The 18,593-nt window shown below is 35.5% G+C and overlaps 1 protein-coding gene across 10 annotated transcripts in view; it reads right to left on the bottom strand.

Moving 5' to 3' along the window:
• The window catches only part of SSX2IP (SSX family member 2 interacting protein), a 48,279-nt gene that overhangs the window by 27,095 nt on the left and 2,591 nt on the right, over nt 1-18,593 (bottom strand). For 9 of the 10 annotated variants that reach the window (XM_077120436.1, XM_077120441.1, XM_077120440.1 and 6 more), the window contains exons 2-4: nt 4,377-4,508; nt 3,626-3,795; nt 2,973-3,185 (exon numbers count right to left, since the gene is read on the bottom strand). In XM_077120436.1, coding sequence (XP_076976551.1) covers nt 2,973-3,185; nt 3,626-3,795; nt 4,377-4,419 — 426 coding nt within the window. In that variant the 5' untranslated portion in view covers nt 4,420-4,508. The remainder of the gene's footprint in view (nt 1-2,972; nt 3,186-3,625; nt 3,796-4,376; nt 4,509-18,593) is intronic. The other variant, XM_077120446.1, reaches the window with a different exon arrangement.

The raw sequence follows: 18,593 nt of genomic DNA, 5'->3' as shown, positions 1-18,593 counted from the left end.
ATCGATGAAAATGTACTAAGAAATGATGATCATACATCTATGTGATGATATTAAGAATCACTAATTGCATATGTAGAATGGAATGATTTCTAAATGTTGTGTTAGTTAATTTTTTTTTAATAAATAAAAAAAAAAATGTCTTCCTTCTGTTCGGAATTCCTCAGTGCCTCCCCATTTCATGTCTTTTATATCATTTGGAGCCTGGACTCCAGCCCTACTTCTCAACACTCATCATACATTGTATGCTCCAGTCCTGTGCTGGTTTGGAGGGATGTGTGTACCCTGGAAAAACCATATTTTAATCCTAATCCTATTTTGTAAAGGCAGCCGTTTCTTCTAATTCCTATTCAGTACTGTATGTTTGAAACTTTAATTAGATCATCTCCCTGGAGATGTGACTCAATCAAGAGTGGTTGCTGAGCTGGATTAGATGGAGATGGTCACAAAAGTGTTGGTCACTTTTCTAGAGCCCTATAAAAGGGAAATTCAGAGATAGCAGAGAATTAACGACAGAACCACAAGAAAGCCACAACAGAGGACACTGCAGAACCATGAAAGAGAGTCCACCAGCCAGCGACTTTTGAAGATGAAGAAGGAAAACACCTCCTGGGGAGCTGGAAAGGAACCTAGCAGATGATGCCGTGTTCACCCTGTGCCCTTCCAGCCAAGAAAGAAACCTTGACCGTGTCCGCCATGTGCCTTTCCATTTGAGAGAGAACCCCTGAACTTCACTGGCCTTCCTGAATCAAGGCATCTTTTCCTGGATGCCTGAGATTGGACATTTCTATAGATTTGCTTTAATTAGGACATTTCCATGGCCTAAAAACTGTTAACCAGCAACTTATTAAATTTCCCTTTTTAAAAGCTGTTCCATTTCTGGTATATTGCATTCTGGGAGCTAACAAACTGGAACATGCCCCTACAGAGGTATTCTCTGTTCCCTAAAAGTGCAATGCTTTCTCATGCTGCCATGCTTTTTACACATTATATATACCCTCTGCCAAGAACATCCTTTTGAAACACTAGCAAATTTCTGCTCATTCTCCAAATCTCTTACCAAGTGTTACCTCGTCTGTGAAACCTTCCTTGACCTTGTACACCAAGAACAATTAATGAAGCAAATAATTATGGTTCAATGGGTCTCCCTCTGCGGACTGCAATTTCCTTGAGAGCAGAGACTGGGTTTTATTCATCTCTGAAATCTAGTACCTAGCACATAAATACTCAATAAATTTTGCTCAACAAATCAAATGGATCAAATATAAGATCTAGAAACTCTTTGAGGGCTAGACTGGCCACTTTTTCCACTGAAGACACATTTTTGTCCACAGCTGATCCAAATTACCTGATTCTAGACCAGGTCAAATTTCAAGCAGAGGATATTCTGGAAAACACTCTACACTCTGGGTAGTCATAATAAATGCCCACTCCTGAAAGAAAAGGTTTAATAGCTCCAGATCACCAACATCATTATATATATTAACACCTTATAAGATATTTGGGCAAATGCGCACAGGACAAAAAAATTTTTAGGGCAGAACTACTTCCCTCAAGGGGTTTACAACTGTAGGTCAGCCTAATTGAGAAGACCTCTCATAGTTCTCTCTGATATGGATGAGAATAGTGTTGAGGATTGAATCATGCCCCCACAAAAGGCATATTTAGGTTCCAACCTCTGGTCCTGAGGAAATGGACTCATTTGTAAACAGGACCTGTGATGATGTTATTAGTTAAGGTGTGCCCAAACGGAATGAAGATGGACCTTAATTCAAAATGGCTCAAGTCCTTATAAGCAAGGGAGATTAGACACAAAGAAAAGCCATAGGAAGCAGCCAGAAGCTAAAAGTCAACGGAACCCAGCAGAGAAAGAAGACATAGCCATATGCATTATCATGTGACAGAAAAGCCAAGGGACCTCAAAGATCGCCAGCCAGCCAAAAGAAACTGACCCAGGAGAAAGCAAGCCTTCTAGCCTTTGAAACCATGAGCCAATAAATCCCTGTTGTTAAGCTAACTGGGAGCATGGTTATTTGTTTTACCAGCTAAGAAATCAATAAAAATAGTATCCACAATACATAACCTTCTGAAAAGCCCAGAGGGCACCACATATCCCTCCCAACCTACCACAGTTCCCCAGCCTACCAGGATATACTGTTGGATGATCTCTATCCCTTAAGCATGTAGAATGTGCAAGAACGTGAAAACATTATTAAAGATGAAAACATACCACTCATTGCATATGAGCTAAGAAGACAACATAAGGCAGCACTATGTGACAGGCTGCTAGGGGGGTATAACTGAGGAGCTAAGAGGCTTCTCTAAATCAGTCTCCAAATGTTGCCAGTATTCATATATAGCATATTTCCTATCAGGGAATTTTCAAATATTACATAGATTTTATTATTCTCTCATAGAGCTCAGAGAGTCAAAACTCTGTTTTATGTCTTGCATTGTTTTTTCTTGTCTGATCTTGGAGGGGGTGGGGTAAGGAAAGGGCACAGGGGGAGAAAAGTCAGGAAAAGCAGAATGGCATGAACCAACAAGTGAGAAAACTAAAAAGAAGCTGATTTTCTTGAGAGTACAAAAACTCAAGGGTTTTTATTTTCAAAGTAAGGAATCCCAGTATAGAATAAATATGGAATAGTATATTTAGAGGAAGATTTATCTTGGGTTCTAGTATTAAATTTATCACATCCTTAATAATACACAATAATATAATTCCATACCATAAGATGATTTTGAAGGCCTTCTTCCCACTCCTTCTCAAAATAAACAAGAAAAAAATAAAAACATAAAAGAAGTTGAAGAAAAGGAAGGGAAAAAAAAAAAAGCAGAAGCCAATAACAAATGATCTACATTTTAAGGTACCAGGACAATGCTTCTGTAAAAAACATTTCCTTTGTTCAGAAAAGTAAGTATTTACAGTAATGAATTAACATAACAGCACTCAAATGCAGGCAGGCAATATCTACCTTAAGTTTTGTGTAGCAGTTCTGTAGATGGTCCATATCACTTCCCAGTTTCAGATTCTGTGTTTCCACATTTTCCTGAGCTAGAAGATTCTTCCGCTGAAGTACAAGGAGTTCATTCATACAATTTAAAACAGCAACTATATTTAATTCTCTCTTTGCCTCTTTACCTTTGGATTCTTCATATAGTGAAGGAAAACCGAAAGTAGTCAATTCCTGGTCGGAGAAAATGTTTTTCTAAAAGTTGGTTACCGAACAACTTAGTAAACAAACAAAATATAGACACTCCTGAGATAGTTAATAGAATGTATCCCAAAGGGCAATGAAAAAAGAGTACTGAGCTCTTTTAGCCTCTGCTCTGCAATAACCTAACTGACTTGGAGAAGGCGCTTAGGTTTCTGCATCAGTAAAATGAGGGTTGTACTCTCAGTGAAGGAGCCCCTAGGGTAATGGCTGGGCCAAACTGCTCCTCTAGATAAAAGGTGCTCTTATAGCTAGACTAGAGGGCTGCCAAGGTTCTTTGTAAATTTAATATAAGTCCCCGTCAGTAGATCACAAAATTTACTTGTACTTGGCAAATGTTTTTCTCATAAAAATATGATCTATTATATAACAGGATTTATGCTGTTGCGTCCTACAAAAACATTTTATTTTACCTGATCAAGATATGAGATACTCTGCTCAATATTCTCCTCTGTGCAAAAGGCACTGAAAAAACTATGCACATTTTTTGATAAAGGTATTGAAGAACATAGCACTTGTTGTGAGTATAAACTTGATGGAGACATCTTTGTTTCTGAGGTATATTGAGAGAGATTTTTGCTTTCTGAAAGAATAAAAGACATCTATATAAGTTTATTAAAATATATGCAAAGCTAACAATTTCCATTACGAAAAATTCTTATTTAAGTATTTTCAAATAAAAATAAAGCTATTTTTTATATAAAAAAATACTTTCTTCCAAAAAGATACAACTATAAAGTGGTGTCAGTAGGCATGTTAAGTTACAACATACTATCTTAACTTTCTTCCCAACAATATGTTTATGTTTAAAAAAATAAAAGACTTCTCCATACCACTCAAAGTTTATGTGATTAAAAGAGTAAGTCAGAAATCAGAGAAATGCATTATACAGCCACTGAACATTACATTTCAAATGCATAAAAATTCCCTCGAAAATGCACAGTCAAGTAACCTACTATCCATTCAAAGCATTTAACCCTATCAATCATGGCACAAGTCTTAGCTCTCCCTGATAATTTTACTGAAGTTGAAAATGATGTTTTACAATTATTTGTGTCTCTTTCTAGCCACATCTTCAAATTTTTGTGGTAACTATTTTACAATTTAGTTGAAAAATTCATCTTTATAATCAGTGCACTTTGTTTCCAGTTTAGTCTTAGTTACCTGAAGACACACCTGGATCTGTAACAGTCATCCAATCTCCCATAGCAATCACCAGTGCAGGATACCTGAGGAAACTAGTTCAGCAGTGAAGCATTCAGTCCAGCTGCTGTCACTCTTCTAAGTAGGCATCTCCTTAAAAAGCAAATTATGGAATAATAGCATCTAATGTAATTAAAATATGAAAGCAAGTCTAAAATTAATGTAAAAGAGTTAATTGTATGTGCCTCAAAACAGGATTTTTTACTCCCATGCTCAAGCAGACATTGTAGAGTTCAATAATACTATATATTTAGTCAAAGATAGCATTATGGTTAAAGGCTTTCCAAGTTTTAATGAAGCATTCACATTATTTCAAATGCAAGGTACATGATTTGACAATATAAACCTAAGGTACAGCACTGTATTAATCAATAAATAGTTCTATATTTTGCCTTTTAAAATAAAGTACAAATATTATTTATGTAGATGACATAATGAAAAACTTAGCCAGCATTCCCATTTTTTGTGTTTACTAACCATATTAGCAAAAAATTTCTTTTTAATTACAATTTCCAGTATTGGCAAGATGTAGGAAATGATCACTCCCATATATTGCCCTTCATTAAGATTACATCAATTTATACTACTACCAGCAATTTGGCAATACATATCAAAAGGCTTAAAAAATAAAAATAATTTTGATCCAGAAATTCCACTTCAAAAAATTTTAATCTAATAAAATAGTATGTTCAACAATTCATCTACAAGTTTTTCTTTATAAAAAATGTAGAAATTTTCTACATAGAGAATTGTTCAAATGATGGTATTATCTATACAACAGAAGCCCGTGCAACCTTTAAACACAATTAGGGTGATTAACAAATATCTATAGATGCCAGAAATACAAAGGAATGAAGTGGACTAAGTATAAGAAATATATAACCAAAAGGTTTTTGATTCACGTTTCCCGTTTTTAAAAAGATGTACTGGAAGAAGGAAATATTTTTCCATCACAAGAAAATACAAATGAAATTATAAGTGGCAACTGGAGGAGGAGGGAAGACTGCAGGCAAACTGAGAACACATGCTAACACATGGGACAGCTGCTTCTCAGTTAAAATAAATTGTGGCCAAAAGAAAAAGCAAATTCTGTGTTGCCAGATCTTTAAATTTTTTTAAGAGATGCTAGAATTCAGGATTTTTAAGATAAGTCTCCAAAATTTTAAATGTTAGAAGCTAATTAAAAACAATTTTCTAGCACTATGCAAGTCACTCTGGGAAAGGGGGGTATGAGAGCCTTATGGAGTGCCAGAAATGCTCCATGTCTTGATCTGAATTCATCACCTCATACACTGAAATCTACACCTCCGAATGTGTATAAGTCACACCTCAAGCGACAACAATGGCATTATGGAGGCCAAACAAAACACGCCTTCAAGCCAGACGTGGACTGGGTGGATCAAGAGTTCATAACCCCTGTTCTGGAATATTTAAGATTATGGGAAAATATTCATAAAACAATGTTAAAATTGGATGAAAATTTATATTCAATACATATTTAAGTGAACTATTATGTGCCAGGTCCATTTTCCTAGGCACAAGGGAGGCCCTACTTCAAGTAGCTCACATTCTGGGGGAGGGTAGAAATAGCTAATAAAATTTGTATGGAATAAATTAAATTAACATGACAATACTCAGAGTTATAAAAGCTAAAAAGAAAATAAAACAAGCCAATATGAGAGAGTGCTGGGGTGGGAGGAAGAGTCAGGCTACTTGGAACTACGCGTATGCAAACAGTGCTACCTGAACTGAGACCTAAAAATAAGGAGTCAGTCACAAGATTAGCAAAGACCTCAGCAGCCCAGGTTAGAGGGAAAACAAAGTACAAAGGCCCCACAACGGAAATGAATTTGGTAAGTTTGAAAAACATGAAAAGGCCAGTGCGTCTGAGGCACAGTGAGCAAGGCTCAAGTTAGGAAGTTGGATTTTCTCTAAGTTGCAATGAAAAGATATTAAAGGGTTTTACTCATGAAAGTAACATGATCTCCTTCACACGTTAAAAAAGATCACTTCATCCATTAAAGAAGATGACTCTGGAGACTCTGTAAACAGACTGAAAGAGAGCAAGGGCTGTAAGAAATCAGGAGGCCACTATAGTAGTCCAGGCAAGAAACCAGGTTTACACTATAGTTCTAACCATGGAAGCAGAGAAAGGAATGAATTAGGGTGTGTTCTGGAGAAAGACTTGCAGGTGGATTACAATGTGGACAAAGGAAAAATCAAGGATGATTCCTAGGTCATTTAACAGCAGGCAATATATACAAATATACTGACTTTATATGCTCTGTTAAGATATGAAACACATACACACACACACAAACACACATTCTGAAGGTTATCCAATCCAGCACTGATTATTTGCTATTTTTCCACTCGTAACTTCATAAGGGCAACCTGAACCATTTTGCACTTGCCACTGTCCTTAAATGAGTGTTTTCTGCAAAAAGATGAGGTTAAAGGTTGAATATGTACCAAATAAAAACATCGATTTTACTTTTGGCTTTCAGAAATAGTAGCCAGAAGCAGAACTGAATCCAGGGGATAAGAAACCCATGTGACTATTCTAACCCGTATGACTTTGGATAAACTACTCAAAGTCTCTAAGACCTTGTTTCCTCACCGGTAAAACTGCCATAAAAAATAGCACTTATCTCCTATGTTCCCCCAAGGGATGAAGTGAGATAATGCATGCAAAGTGTTTAACATACTGCTAAAATATGGGACACATAATATCGGTTGTTATTATCATCATCACCAAGGCAAAGGGTTGACCGTTGGGCATAAACGACAAATTCTAAAACCTGTAACTAAACACACCATTGCTCCTAATTAAAGTTGAACACACATCCTTAGGAGTTCTGGATATAGATATCCTTGTAAAAATACACTAGGCAATGATATAATTCTCTGTTATCACCAGGTTAGAGGAAAGGGACAAGATCAGAAGAAAATGTAAATAGGCATATTTTCAGGTCCTTTTTGTTCTTTTGTTAAGATATTTGCAAATAAGACATAATAGTACCCAAAGTGCCTTTTAAATAAGACATAATACATTTTATTTCTTTTTCTGTTGTCTTTTTATTTCTTTTTCTAAATCGATGCAAATGTACTAAGAAATGATGAATACGCAACTATGTGATGATATTAAGAATTACTGATTATATACGTAGAATGGAATGATTTCTAAATGTTTTGTTTGTTAATTTTTTTAATTAATAAAAAAGTTAAAAAAAAAAATAAGACATAATAGTACCCAAAGACCATCCGACACCATGTGTGTCTACTATACATCCATTCTAATTTTTAAGTTAGTAATTAAGAGAGCTACTCTTTCTCTATGAATTCAGCTCCACCAGTATCTACAGGTTTACACAGGGAATTGTTCCATGCAGTCTTGTTATTAAAAAACAAAATCCAAAATCAAATAAAAACCACTGCAAAATGTTCAAGTCTAGTTAAATGTTCACAACAAAAACCAAAACTCCCTTTTGAAGTCTTACAAAACAAAGAACCTAACAGCATATGATTTCATACAAGCTAAAAGTTTCCACATTATCCTCCTCTGCATCATTGAATACACTTAATTATACACTATGAGACTAGTGATAAAGGAAGTCACCCAACCAGTTTTTCCAGGAAAGGAGACAGAAGACTCTTGATACATAGCCTCAAACCAAGAGAATCATTAATTTAAAAGTATTAAGTTAAAAGTAAATTCATGGCTAAAATTTCATTGTTGGAGGTTATCAGTTGTTCTTAAGATGATGTTAAAATAAGTTAATTTTAATTTCAAGAGCAAAAGAAAAAAGATAAAACTGTTTTGCATAAATCTAATATCATCACAAGTCTATTCAACTTGAAAGTTTCAAAAGGATTCCATAACAAACCCGTGCTGAAACACAGAATTAACTTTATAAATTAATACAATCAAAGAAAACCATTATAAAGTGGACATGATTATCCATACCAAGTTAGGTAAGAATGAAATTGGTTATATAAACATACTCAGTATAGTTTAATTAGAATAAGCAGGAAAAAAATTAGTGAATTGAGTTTTGACTTAATCTAAAGCTCACAATTCTCTATACTATTAGTTAGGGTAGCTGCACAAATTCCAAGATAGGTCAAATTCTTGAATGAATTTTATGACCAACATTGAAGATGAAAGAACTTAAACACCTTATAAAAAGCCATTTCATTCGTTTAAGATTGTTAAGGATACAATTTTGAAATAAAGCAAGAAAAAATCCATAAATAAACAATAGTTCTCATTCTCACTATTCTCAACATCACAGAGATGGTTTTGTTCCTTCCTGGTAGATAACATTTACACAGATATCAAAAAAACCTCCTTGTTCCAAATACTTCTCAATGTAGATTCCAATCAATAAATCTTTATAATAGAAAATCTTACTAATTACAGCAAACTGGCAATAATTTCTGTAAAAATATAATCTTACTATTTTTGAAGAACTACTTTGACTTCACTATACATTGCTATGGGTTCCAAAGTATCAATGCTGCATGCTTCAGGTGTAATATGAGTAAGGCTAATAAAATTATTAGGTAGAGTTTAAGAATTATCTAATAGCATTTTCTAGGTTACAATCTGGACAGAGAACTGCAAAACTGTGAAATTTCTAAAAATGAAAATATTAATAAGATTCACAAATCTATCATTCTTCATGTCAAAGTTTTTTTTTTTTTTAATATATATTCTTTTTCTTATTAAAGACAGGAAACTTAAAAGTTCAGGGAGGTCAAAGGGATTGCCCAAGGTGACATTTCTAGCTAGCAGTAAAGTCAGGACATAAATCGCCGTCTTCAAAACTTTAAAATCTGTTCTATAACTATTTGTTAAAATGTACTTGGAAATTCACTGCTTTGTATAAATGTTATATTTCACAATAAAAAAAGTTAAAAGAAATTCAGTGCTCTTTACACTCTATCACCATCTGCCTTTCAACATGTACATGCAAATCTACATATACAGCAGTTAAAAACAGAATAAAAAAGATTTCCATGAAGTTTATTTTAAAGATTGTGTTCCCATAACTCATTTTAAATCATTCCATTCAGAATATCAAATTCTTAAAGGAACTTATCTACAATTTAAATGGAGGAACACCTGCAAAATTCTTCTCTACTTTGCTACAAACAATGGCCTTCTCATTTATAAACACTTTGCTTGGAAAGGCATAAAAACAATGTGTAGAAATGTGATCAGTTCCATATAAAGTTTAATACGGGTGGAATTAAATCCACCCCTTTTATCATGTTCTGTCCTTGAATAATTATTATTCAAGATGACACTGAAAGTAAGTTTATAGACCTTTATCAAAAACATTTGTGATTAAGGTTAATCACAACTATTTTTCCATTAGAAAAGTTGCTTGGCTAGTCGTCATCTTCCTTCTACCCAAATGGCTCAGTGGGTTTTCAATATATCTTAATCACCTATAAACTCTGGTAGAGCGCCTCTAAGATGGTCCCCAATACTCCTGCCTGCTGATGTACACACCTTTGGATTATCCTTCTCTTTAAGTGTGGGCTTGATTTAATCACTAGCTTCTAATGAACAGAATACAGCAGAAGTTACAGGATTTCACTTCCAAAACTAATTATAAAAAGGCTGTGGCTTCCATCTTGGAGGCTGTCTCTTTTAGGGCCCTCATTCTGGGAAAAGCAAGCTGACATGTACGAGAGGTCAACGTGGCAAGAAACTGGTATCTCTGACCAAAAGAGGCCTGCCAAGGGCATTATGAATGAGTCTGGAGCTAGACCTTTCCCCAGTCAAGCCTTGAGATGACTGTGGTGCTGGCCAACATCTTCATGGCCGCCTTGTGAGAAAGAGGTACCCAGATTTCTGACCCAAAGAAATTGCAAGATAATGCATGTCATTTTAAGCTAAGTTTTGGAGTAATACCAGATATAATTTTTTTTTATTTTAAGTATATAAATTTCTGAGTCCCTTCTAAAACCTATGGACTCCATAATTTACATGTCTCCTGCTGACACATAACCAAAAGGGATACCATACACTACAAATACAATTAATCAGATTTATCACAATAATACCATCTGGTATTATAGCTAATCCTTTCACATTATACTCATTCTAGTTTGGATGTCTCCCCCACTAATCTATGAACTTCCAGAAGGTAGGGAGTGTATTCATCTTTCAGTCCAACAGGTCCTAAAACATAGCAGTTACTCAATAAATGTGCATAAAATGTTTATAGAAAGTCCTACACATGGCACACTCACTTCCGCCCCTATGCCTCCATCTGTGCTTTCTTCTTTAACCTACTTCAAAACTATTACTTTTTCAAAGCAAAGAACCACCATTATCCTCTCCACAAAGCTTTCTTCAGCTACTCCAACCCACAATACTCTGTTCTTGAAGCCCTCCATATACTTAATAGTTTGTTTCATCTTCCCCCATTAACACATTTGACATTTCTGTATTCCTCCCATTAAACTTAATAGTGAGTAATCAATGAGTACTGAAATAAATAACTGATGCTAAGTTAATATGTTCATTCTAGCAAGTAAAAGTAGATAAAGGAAAACAGCAGTGGAAAGTTTGTGAGTCAGTCCTCCGAAGTATTCATTACTCTTGATTCTCAATTCTCATTTTCATCCCCCTCACACATCTACAAAGTCAGAGATCAGCACAGACATAAGAAGTATCTTGATTACAAGATTTCCTTCACACAGTACACTATTTTAAGTGTTCCTTTCAAATTCACTTGAAATTCAAACTTGAGAAGGCTCAATTGCCTACCTAATCAGAATTCTAAAACAAACTTCAATCAAGTGTCAGGAAATAACAGCTTTTCATTATAGGGGAATGTAGTAACATTATACCATATGGACTTCTAAATAAATAGTTAACTAAACTCTTCGCTAAAATCTCACAAAAGTTAGTTACCAAATCATTGGGTTAAGAAAATAAAACTATTAAAAATAAGTCTTTAAACATCAGCCCTATCTTACAAGCATACACATTCATAAAACTTAAGAATTCAGTTAATAATGTATTTCAAATAAATGCTACTACTCTCAAAAACCAAATATAGTACAGTTATTTAAAGCATTAAATCTACGTTCTATTATAATTTGTCCCAAAGGAGGATATGCTTTTAATTCCATAAAATACCTCCATTGCTTAAACAAAACCATTCAGGTATGTGCATCAATACAGAAACACACTAAATTCAATCTTTTAGAAGATACTTTATCAAAATTTAAAATCTAAAATATGTGATCTAATGAGTGGCATAACTTAATAGTACAGTTTTCCACAGAAATACATTTTTCTTCATTAGTTACATTTTAATATATATGATTGGCTGAAACTCAAAATTTGATATTATCCTAATAATTTACCTCCCTCTTGTTGAATAGGAGGGTATTAGGAGGATTTATAGTTGGGGAGCCCAGAATAAATAATGCAAGCCTTAGAAACCCGGGTCAGACAAACTGTGGTTATCCCTGTAATATGAGGCTGATCATATCTACCTCTTAGGGTTTGTTGTGGATATTTAATGAGATAACAGGTGAAAAGTATGCTAGAACATAGGCAATTTATTTAACACATGTGCCAGATGCTGTTCTGAATGCTTTACATATATTATTAAGTCAATCCTCTCAGCAACCCTAGGAGTTATCTGTTTTACAGATAAGGAAATCATGGTACAAAGTGATTAAGTAATTTGCCCAAGGTCATAGAGCTAGTAAGTGGCAGAGCTGGGATTCCAACCGCTTCCCCTGCCACGAACTCTTAACTTTCATGTTTTGCTGCTTCAGTGGACGAGAGGCTTAAGAAACAGCTTCTCCAACCATCACTCCTATTTTGCTGAATAATTTTTAAAAAGCTGCAAAATGAATGTCTAACATGATCTTATTTGGTCTATATACATATAGGTATATTTATAGGTATACATTCTGCACTATATAGCTAGACATTAGCATAAGAACAGAAAAACCTGAAAGGAAAGACCAACTTGGCAGTAGGAAGGTGAGGCAGGAGCAAAACTTTCATAGATGGATGGCTAGATGGATGGATGGAGAGAAGGAAGGAAGAGAAAAGGAAAAAAAATATGGGTAATCTTTGCTTTATTTGTGACTTCCAAATTTTCTATAGTAGATGTGTTTTTCATATAATCAGGAAATTAATCCAGGTTTTTCAAAGGCAATTGAGATGCTGATAACCAGTGGCAATGGGCTGAAAAGTGCCATTCTCAAACATTAACACTAGTTGCAGATTGACATGAGTAATGAAAAAATATAAAATATTTATTTCCAGTTTAACCATTATTACAGAAGGCAAGCAGCCCTATTGGGCAAAAACTGATGGGAGGGCAGGCCACGGTGGCTCAGCAGGCAGAGTTCTCATCTGGCATGCCAGAGACCTGGGTTTGATTCCCGGTGCAAAAAAAAAAACACAATAAATTATACAAATGTCCCAAAGTTATACAGATAATCAGTTATGTAAGGAAGACAGAACTTTACCAGAGGTCCATGGTTTGTAAGTTTGAATCTGAAATGCTTGAATCTTTTCACTAATCAATTATACTTTTAGGCATCTAATACCACATAGTCAGTCATACAAATGAGCAAGCATAACACAGACACTGTTGAGCATAGCATTACTTGTAATGGCAAGAAGCTAGAGACAATCAAAATATCCATCAGTAGGAAAACAGTTAAAAAACTAACACATATGATTCAGCCAGAAGAAGGGCTGCTCTGGGATGACTAAAATGTGAAACTGACTTTCAGGTATGCATGAAAATGAAAAAAGAAGCTTTGGATTAATAAGAATAGCATGATCACCACTTTTTGTTAAAACAATCTATTTACACTTTGAAGGAAGGTCTGGAAAAGTTGCAAACTGTTGCCAATGACATCCCTGGGGAATCAGATGGTTGGGGTCCACAGAGGTAGAAGATTGGGGCTTTTACTTGTGATGCAAAATATATATACAGCTTGAACGTTTTAGGAATGTTGTAAACTATTTAGAGGCAATGGATTCATGCAGAGTTAAATGAGATAATGTGTGTGAAAGCACTCGTACCTAAATCCCAGACACCTTTAGTAGAAACCTCAATTTAGACAAGTGACAACTTTCCACCAATCAATTACACTTCTAGCACCTATTCAATATATTTACACATACCAGTGAACAAGGATAACGTAATCTTCATAACAGTGCCCTGCTAAGCTCAAGCAGGTCTATGGGAATCCAGCCCATTAGGAGACGGAAGAAAAGCACCGAAGAGTAAAGACGCAGAGTATGGCACACCTAGCAAAGGCGGACTCTCTCCTTCTGGCTCAATAACTTGGTAGGAAGAAAAAGGAGGGCGAGATTGACTTTCATTTGAAACCACTAAGATTCATTTTAAAAAGAATGTTCTCACTACATCAACCTTATATGACTCAAGCAACTAACAAGGTACATTTCTCTGCTTCAAGACAGCAGCCCATGAAATCATATAAGGTATGCATGCCACACCATCTGATATTTGGTTATACTGTGACTTTCTATTGCTAATGTCTTCATCTGTTTTGGTTCTGGCTCTCCAATTAAACTGCTAGTTTTTTCAGGGTATTGTCACTTCAGGGAAGCCACACAGCGTATTGAAAGAACACCAGACCTAGTGTCAGGGGCATGGATCTCAGTGCCATTTCTATCATTTACTGAGTGACCTTGAACTGGTCATCATTTCTTTGGGTTTCAGTTTCCACATCTGTAAAACTAGGAGGCCTAACTAGATGATCTTTAAATATTTTTTTATTTCTATTATCTATGATTTTTACATTTATCATGGAACCTAATATGAAACTGAGTACAGCTATTTATATCAAAATTATTTCTTCTTGACATTTTTCTAACAGAATGTGCATATACTGTTTCACAGTCAAATGTTTGGCAAATAAGGGTCTTCCTAATTTTAATAATATAACTTATTAAACATATACTTCTTGCCTGGAACACTTTCAAGTACTTTACATGTATTAACTCATTCAATCTCACAATAACCCAGTAGTTATTTTTTTTCCCTCTATTACAGACAAAGAAACTGAGGCCCAGAGAATTTTCTTGCCGAAGGTCACACAGTTCAAGTGTGATAAAGCTAAGATCTAAACCCTGGTAGTCCAGCACATTAAACTATTACATTCCACTGCCTTCATTGCAGGAGAGGCAAGAACACGCAAAGGGAGAGATGCCTTTTTCAACTGAATACACACATAGGTACTTTCTTCCCAGCAGCTCATCACAAGAATTAAAATCATAATATTAACTGAAATGTGAACTGCAGAAAGTAGACAACACATAAAATGTAACAATTTTAAAAAGTTATTTGAAAAATCTAGTAAATACAGAGCAAAAACTGCCAGCCAATCTTCAAACAGCACTCCCTTCTCTTTGTGCTCCCTGAACACTCGGTTTAACTCCCTTACCACGCTGGCACCCAAGTCTGCCTGTAATGAAACTTCTTGAGTTCCTAGTCAGAAGGCCTGTCATCATACTGCTTGAACCCCACCTTGGTATGGGGGTACCATAATTTGCCTACTGTCAGAACCCAATCAAGCCTGCTGCATAAATGTCCAACTAATGTAATGATATATTAGTGTAAAGAGTGCTATTGCAATATGACAGACAAGTCTCAACACTAGCTATCCTGCAATTTAGAAAGGCTTCAGTTGAATCTTGATCGGTGACAGTTCAAAGGAGCAAGATGATTTGGTGTATAAACCAAGAGCATGACAATCTAGAGACAGTACAACAATTTCAAATTCTTCCAGTGCACAAGCTGACTGAACAGCAGCAATCACATTCTTAAAGAGGACAAGTAAGAAAAAGATAAAAATACTATTTTAAAGCCTGTCTTACCTTTAAAAGGTGAAAAACAGCTCAGAAATCCAAATCAAATAAAAAACAATTACCATTTATTGGTATTTCATTCCTAAAACAATTAGGTAAACCGTAGCAACTTTTAAAGATAGTAAAACAACTAATTACTAAAGGCAGTAATCTGGCAGAAAATTATATTTAATCAACACTGGAAATAACAAAGAAACCAAATATTCATGAATCAGCTATTAGTTTTTTCAATGATTTAACCCAAATTCAAATACTGGTTATGATTTTCAAAACCTGCAGCATCAACATCACCTGGGAACTTGTTAAAAATGCAAAATTTTCAGGTCCTCTCCAGAATCTGAAGCTCTGGGGGTGGGGCCCAGAAATCTGAATGTGGTTCAGTACAAATTAGTATTCTACTTGTGAAGTTTAGAATAAAGAACACCAAAAAGGAATTCTTATCTAAGGGTTCTACACAATGATTCCAAAAATAATGTAAAAGTATCCACCAAAGTACAAAACGGAAGTAGAAAAATGGCAGTCAAAGTAGGTCCTAGAGAACAGCTGGTTAAGCAGGTTCATTAAATTTAAAGAGTAGAGCGACAATTCTGAAAACATAAACAGCATGGGAGCCGAACATTCATATATTCTTTTCACATACTGTACACTCCAACAAGTCTACCGCCAGGTATAAGCCCCAGAGAAATTCTTGCATAAGGACATCAGGAAGGGTGTACAAAAATAGCAGCGCTCGTCCTTTCAGCAAAACAGCACAAGATCATTACTCTGGAAACAACCCAAATATCTATCAACAGGAAAACATATAAACTGTGGCATATTTTAAAAGAATGGAATATTATACAGCAATCAGAAAAGTTCAGTGATGGAATACAGACGAGTCTCAGCATTATAAAGTGTTAGGTCAGAAGATAACATGTAACTATAGTTTTGTATGCGTGTGGAAAACCTATAAATGCAATATAACTAACTATTTGAAAAGTCAGGAAAGGAATGATGAATATGAGATTGAATAAATAGTTGCCTCAGGTGAGGAAAACAGGAGAATGGGGTAGTGAAGCCCAAACAGTTATACAGAGGTTAATGTTAGGTCCTAGCTTTCTGTTAAGTGGTGCTTAATATATTATTAAAATTAAATAAACAGATGACAGTGTGTCCTGAGCCAAGGAATCTAATTCTTTGTAGCTAAAGTCCTTAAAAAAAAGTAAATACATATTACTTTTCAAATATTTGATTTTAAATTCTACCACACTAGTCTAGCTGTGGGGCCACCAAGAGGGCTGGGTTCTAGGCCTGACTACTGCCAGCTCAGGGATTAAACTGTTTTGGGTCACAGAACCCAAAGTCAATGACCCAAACCCCTTCAAAGTACAAAGTCAGTCAGTTTTGGCTACAGTTTCATAGAATACATGAAGTCAGGCAGAGATTTGCAAAGGACCCACGGTCCCAAGTGAGGAACTCCCATACTAGCTAATTATGTGAAACTGGTAGAGGAGGGAAGACCACAAACTCTGATCATCATCTGCAGGCCGGAAGGGGCCATCAGTCATGTCAATCAATCCTTACAAGGCCCCTAGGAGGGAGCAGATATAACACTATTTTGTAGATGAAAGAAACTGAGGCTCAGAGAGGTTAGGTAACTTGCCCACAGTTATAAACCCGAAAGGGAGGAATTAAAAACCCAGCTATTTAACCTAGAAGGTACGAATAAAAACCAGTTAATTATGATTCGAAAGCCTCACAGTTCCTGGCTACCTTCTAATGCCCAAGGATTATTCTGAGTAAATGACATAACTTCTCTGATAAATTCTATGGTGGAGATTAAAAGACATTAGGGGAAAGAACCAATAAAAATAACAACAAAAAGACATTAGGGAAGATTTTGGAGTCATCACGTGGGCAGTTCAGTCCATACAATAAAAGGGGGAAGCAGAAAGAACCCTGAAGAACACCAGCATGTAATAGGAGAGTGAAGGAGACCTAGATGTAGGAAATAAAACAGGAAGCTTTAGGAAGCCCAGGGAAAAGATAGTTTTAAAGAACAGGGGGTGATGAACAGCAGCAAATGTCAGAGAAAGAAAGCAGCAAGTGTCAGAGAAAGGCTAAGATGTGGATAGAAACATGTTGGATTTGGCAATTTGCGACTTTTAATGGCAAAGCCAAAGGTTAAAAATGGAAGTCAGGCTGCAGAAAGGTGATCAGGAAATAAGAAAAGATCCTTCGTTCAAGAGGCTTAGTTTAACAGAATCCATTTAGTTTCTCTGAATGTAGAGGCTATTAGATGATCATGGATAGATCCACTAGTGACTCAAAATAAACTGGCCTTAAGTCATTTCTTGTTCAATTATAGCATTTTTATATCAAACAAATAAGTGCTCAATAAACATAAGCTATTTTTCCAGACACTATTCTGGATATAACGTATTTTCTTTTTTAATCTTTACTACCCTAGGAAACAGGTACTGTTCTAAATCACAAACAAAGCAGTGAGGATAACCTAACTTGTCTGAGGTCACATAACTAGAGACATGGTGGTCAAACACAACATTTGATGCCAGAGAATCACAGGGAGGGACAGAAATGTGTGAACCTGCAGGTATCACAGTCAAGACTGTTCTGATTGTCCAAGTAGTGGCAGTTGAATTTCTGTTTAAGAACTTACTTTTGTTAATCTGAATGATAACTGTCTTCCCTCACCTCAGAATCCTACATTGCTAAAGCTTAACATTTTTTTCTGCCTTTTATGACACTTAGATTCATAAGTCAATGTTATTGCCCTATCATTATTTGTGTTATTTCTCCTACTGAATTGTAGGTTGCTTGCAAACAGGGATCTATCTTACTTTTCTTTATATTCCTCCTCCCCAATCTTAAAAGTAGAAGGTATATAATTGAGGTTTTCACATGAATAATTTCTGCTTTTCTCAAGTTTCTGGAGGTTTCCATAACGTATTTTTCAGGTCTATAATTGCGTACAGGCTGTAGTTATTATATTACAGGGTCATCTGTGCACAGAACGCTTTTGGATCACTCCAATTACTGATTTTGATGGGCATACACTTCTAAAGTAAAAATCAAATATACTCTGAATAAAACCTTTCAAAGGTTCACCATCACCTACAGGTCAAAATTTAAAGCCCTGGTTCAACCAGCATTATCACTAACCTACCCCACCCTGCTCCAACTCTACAAAACCACCTATAATTCAATAATTGTATACACTGCAGAATGCACCAGCTGCCTCCATCAAAACACAGCTGAAATTCTCTCTTTTCTATAACCTCCCA

Source organism: Tamandua tetradactyla, chromosome 11, assembly GCF_023851605.1.
Source record: "Tamandua tetradactyla isolate mTamTet1 chromosome 11, mTamTet1.pri, whole genome shotgun sequence".
Lineage (NCBI taxonomy): Eukaryota > Metazoa > Chordata > Mammalia > Pilosa > Myrmecophagidae > Tamandua > Tamandua tetradactyla.
The sequence above is the reverse complement of the archived record's forward strand: the minus strand, read 5'-3'. Positions and strand labels throughout refer to the sequence as shown.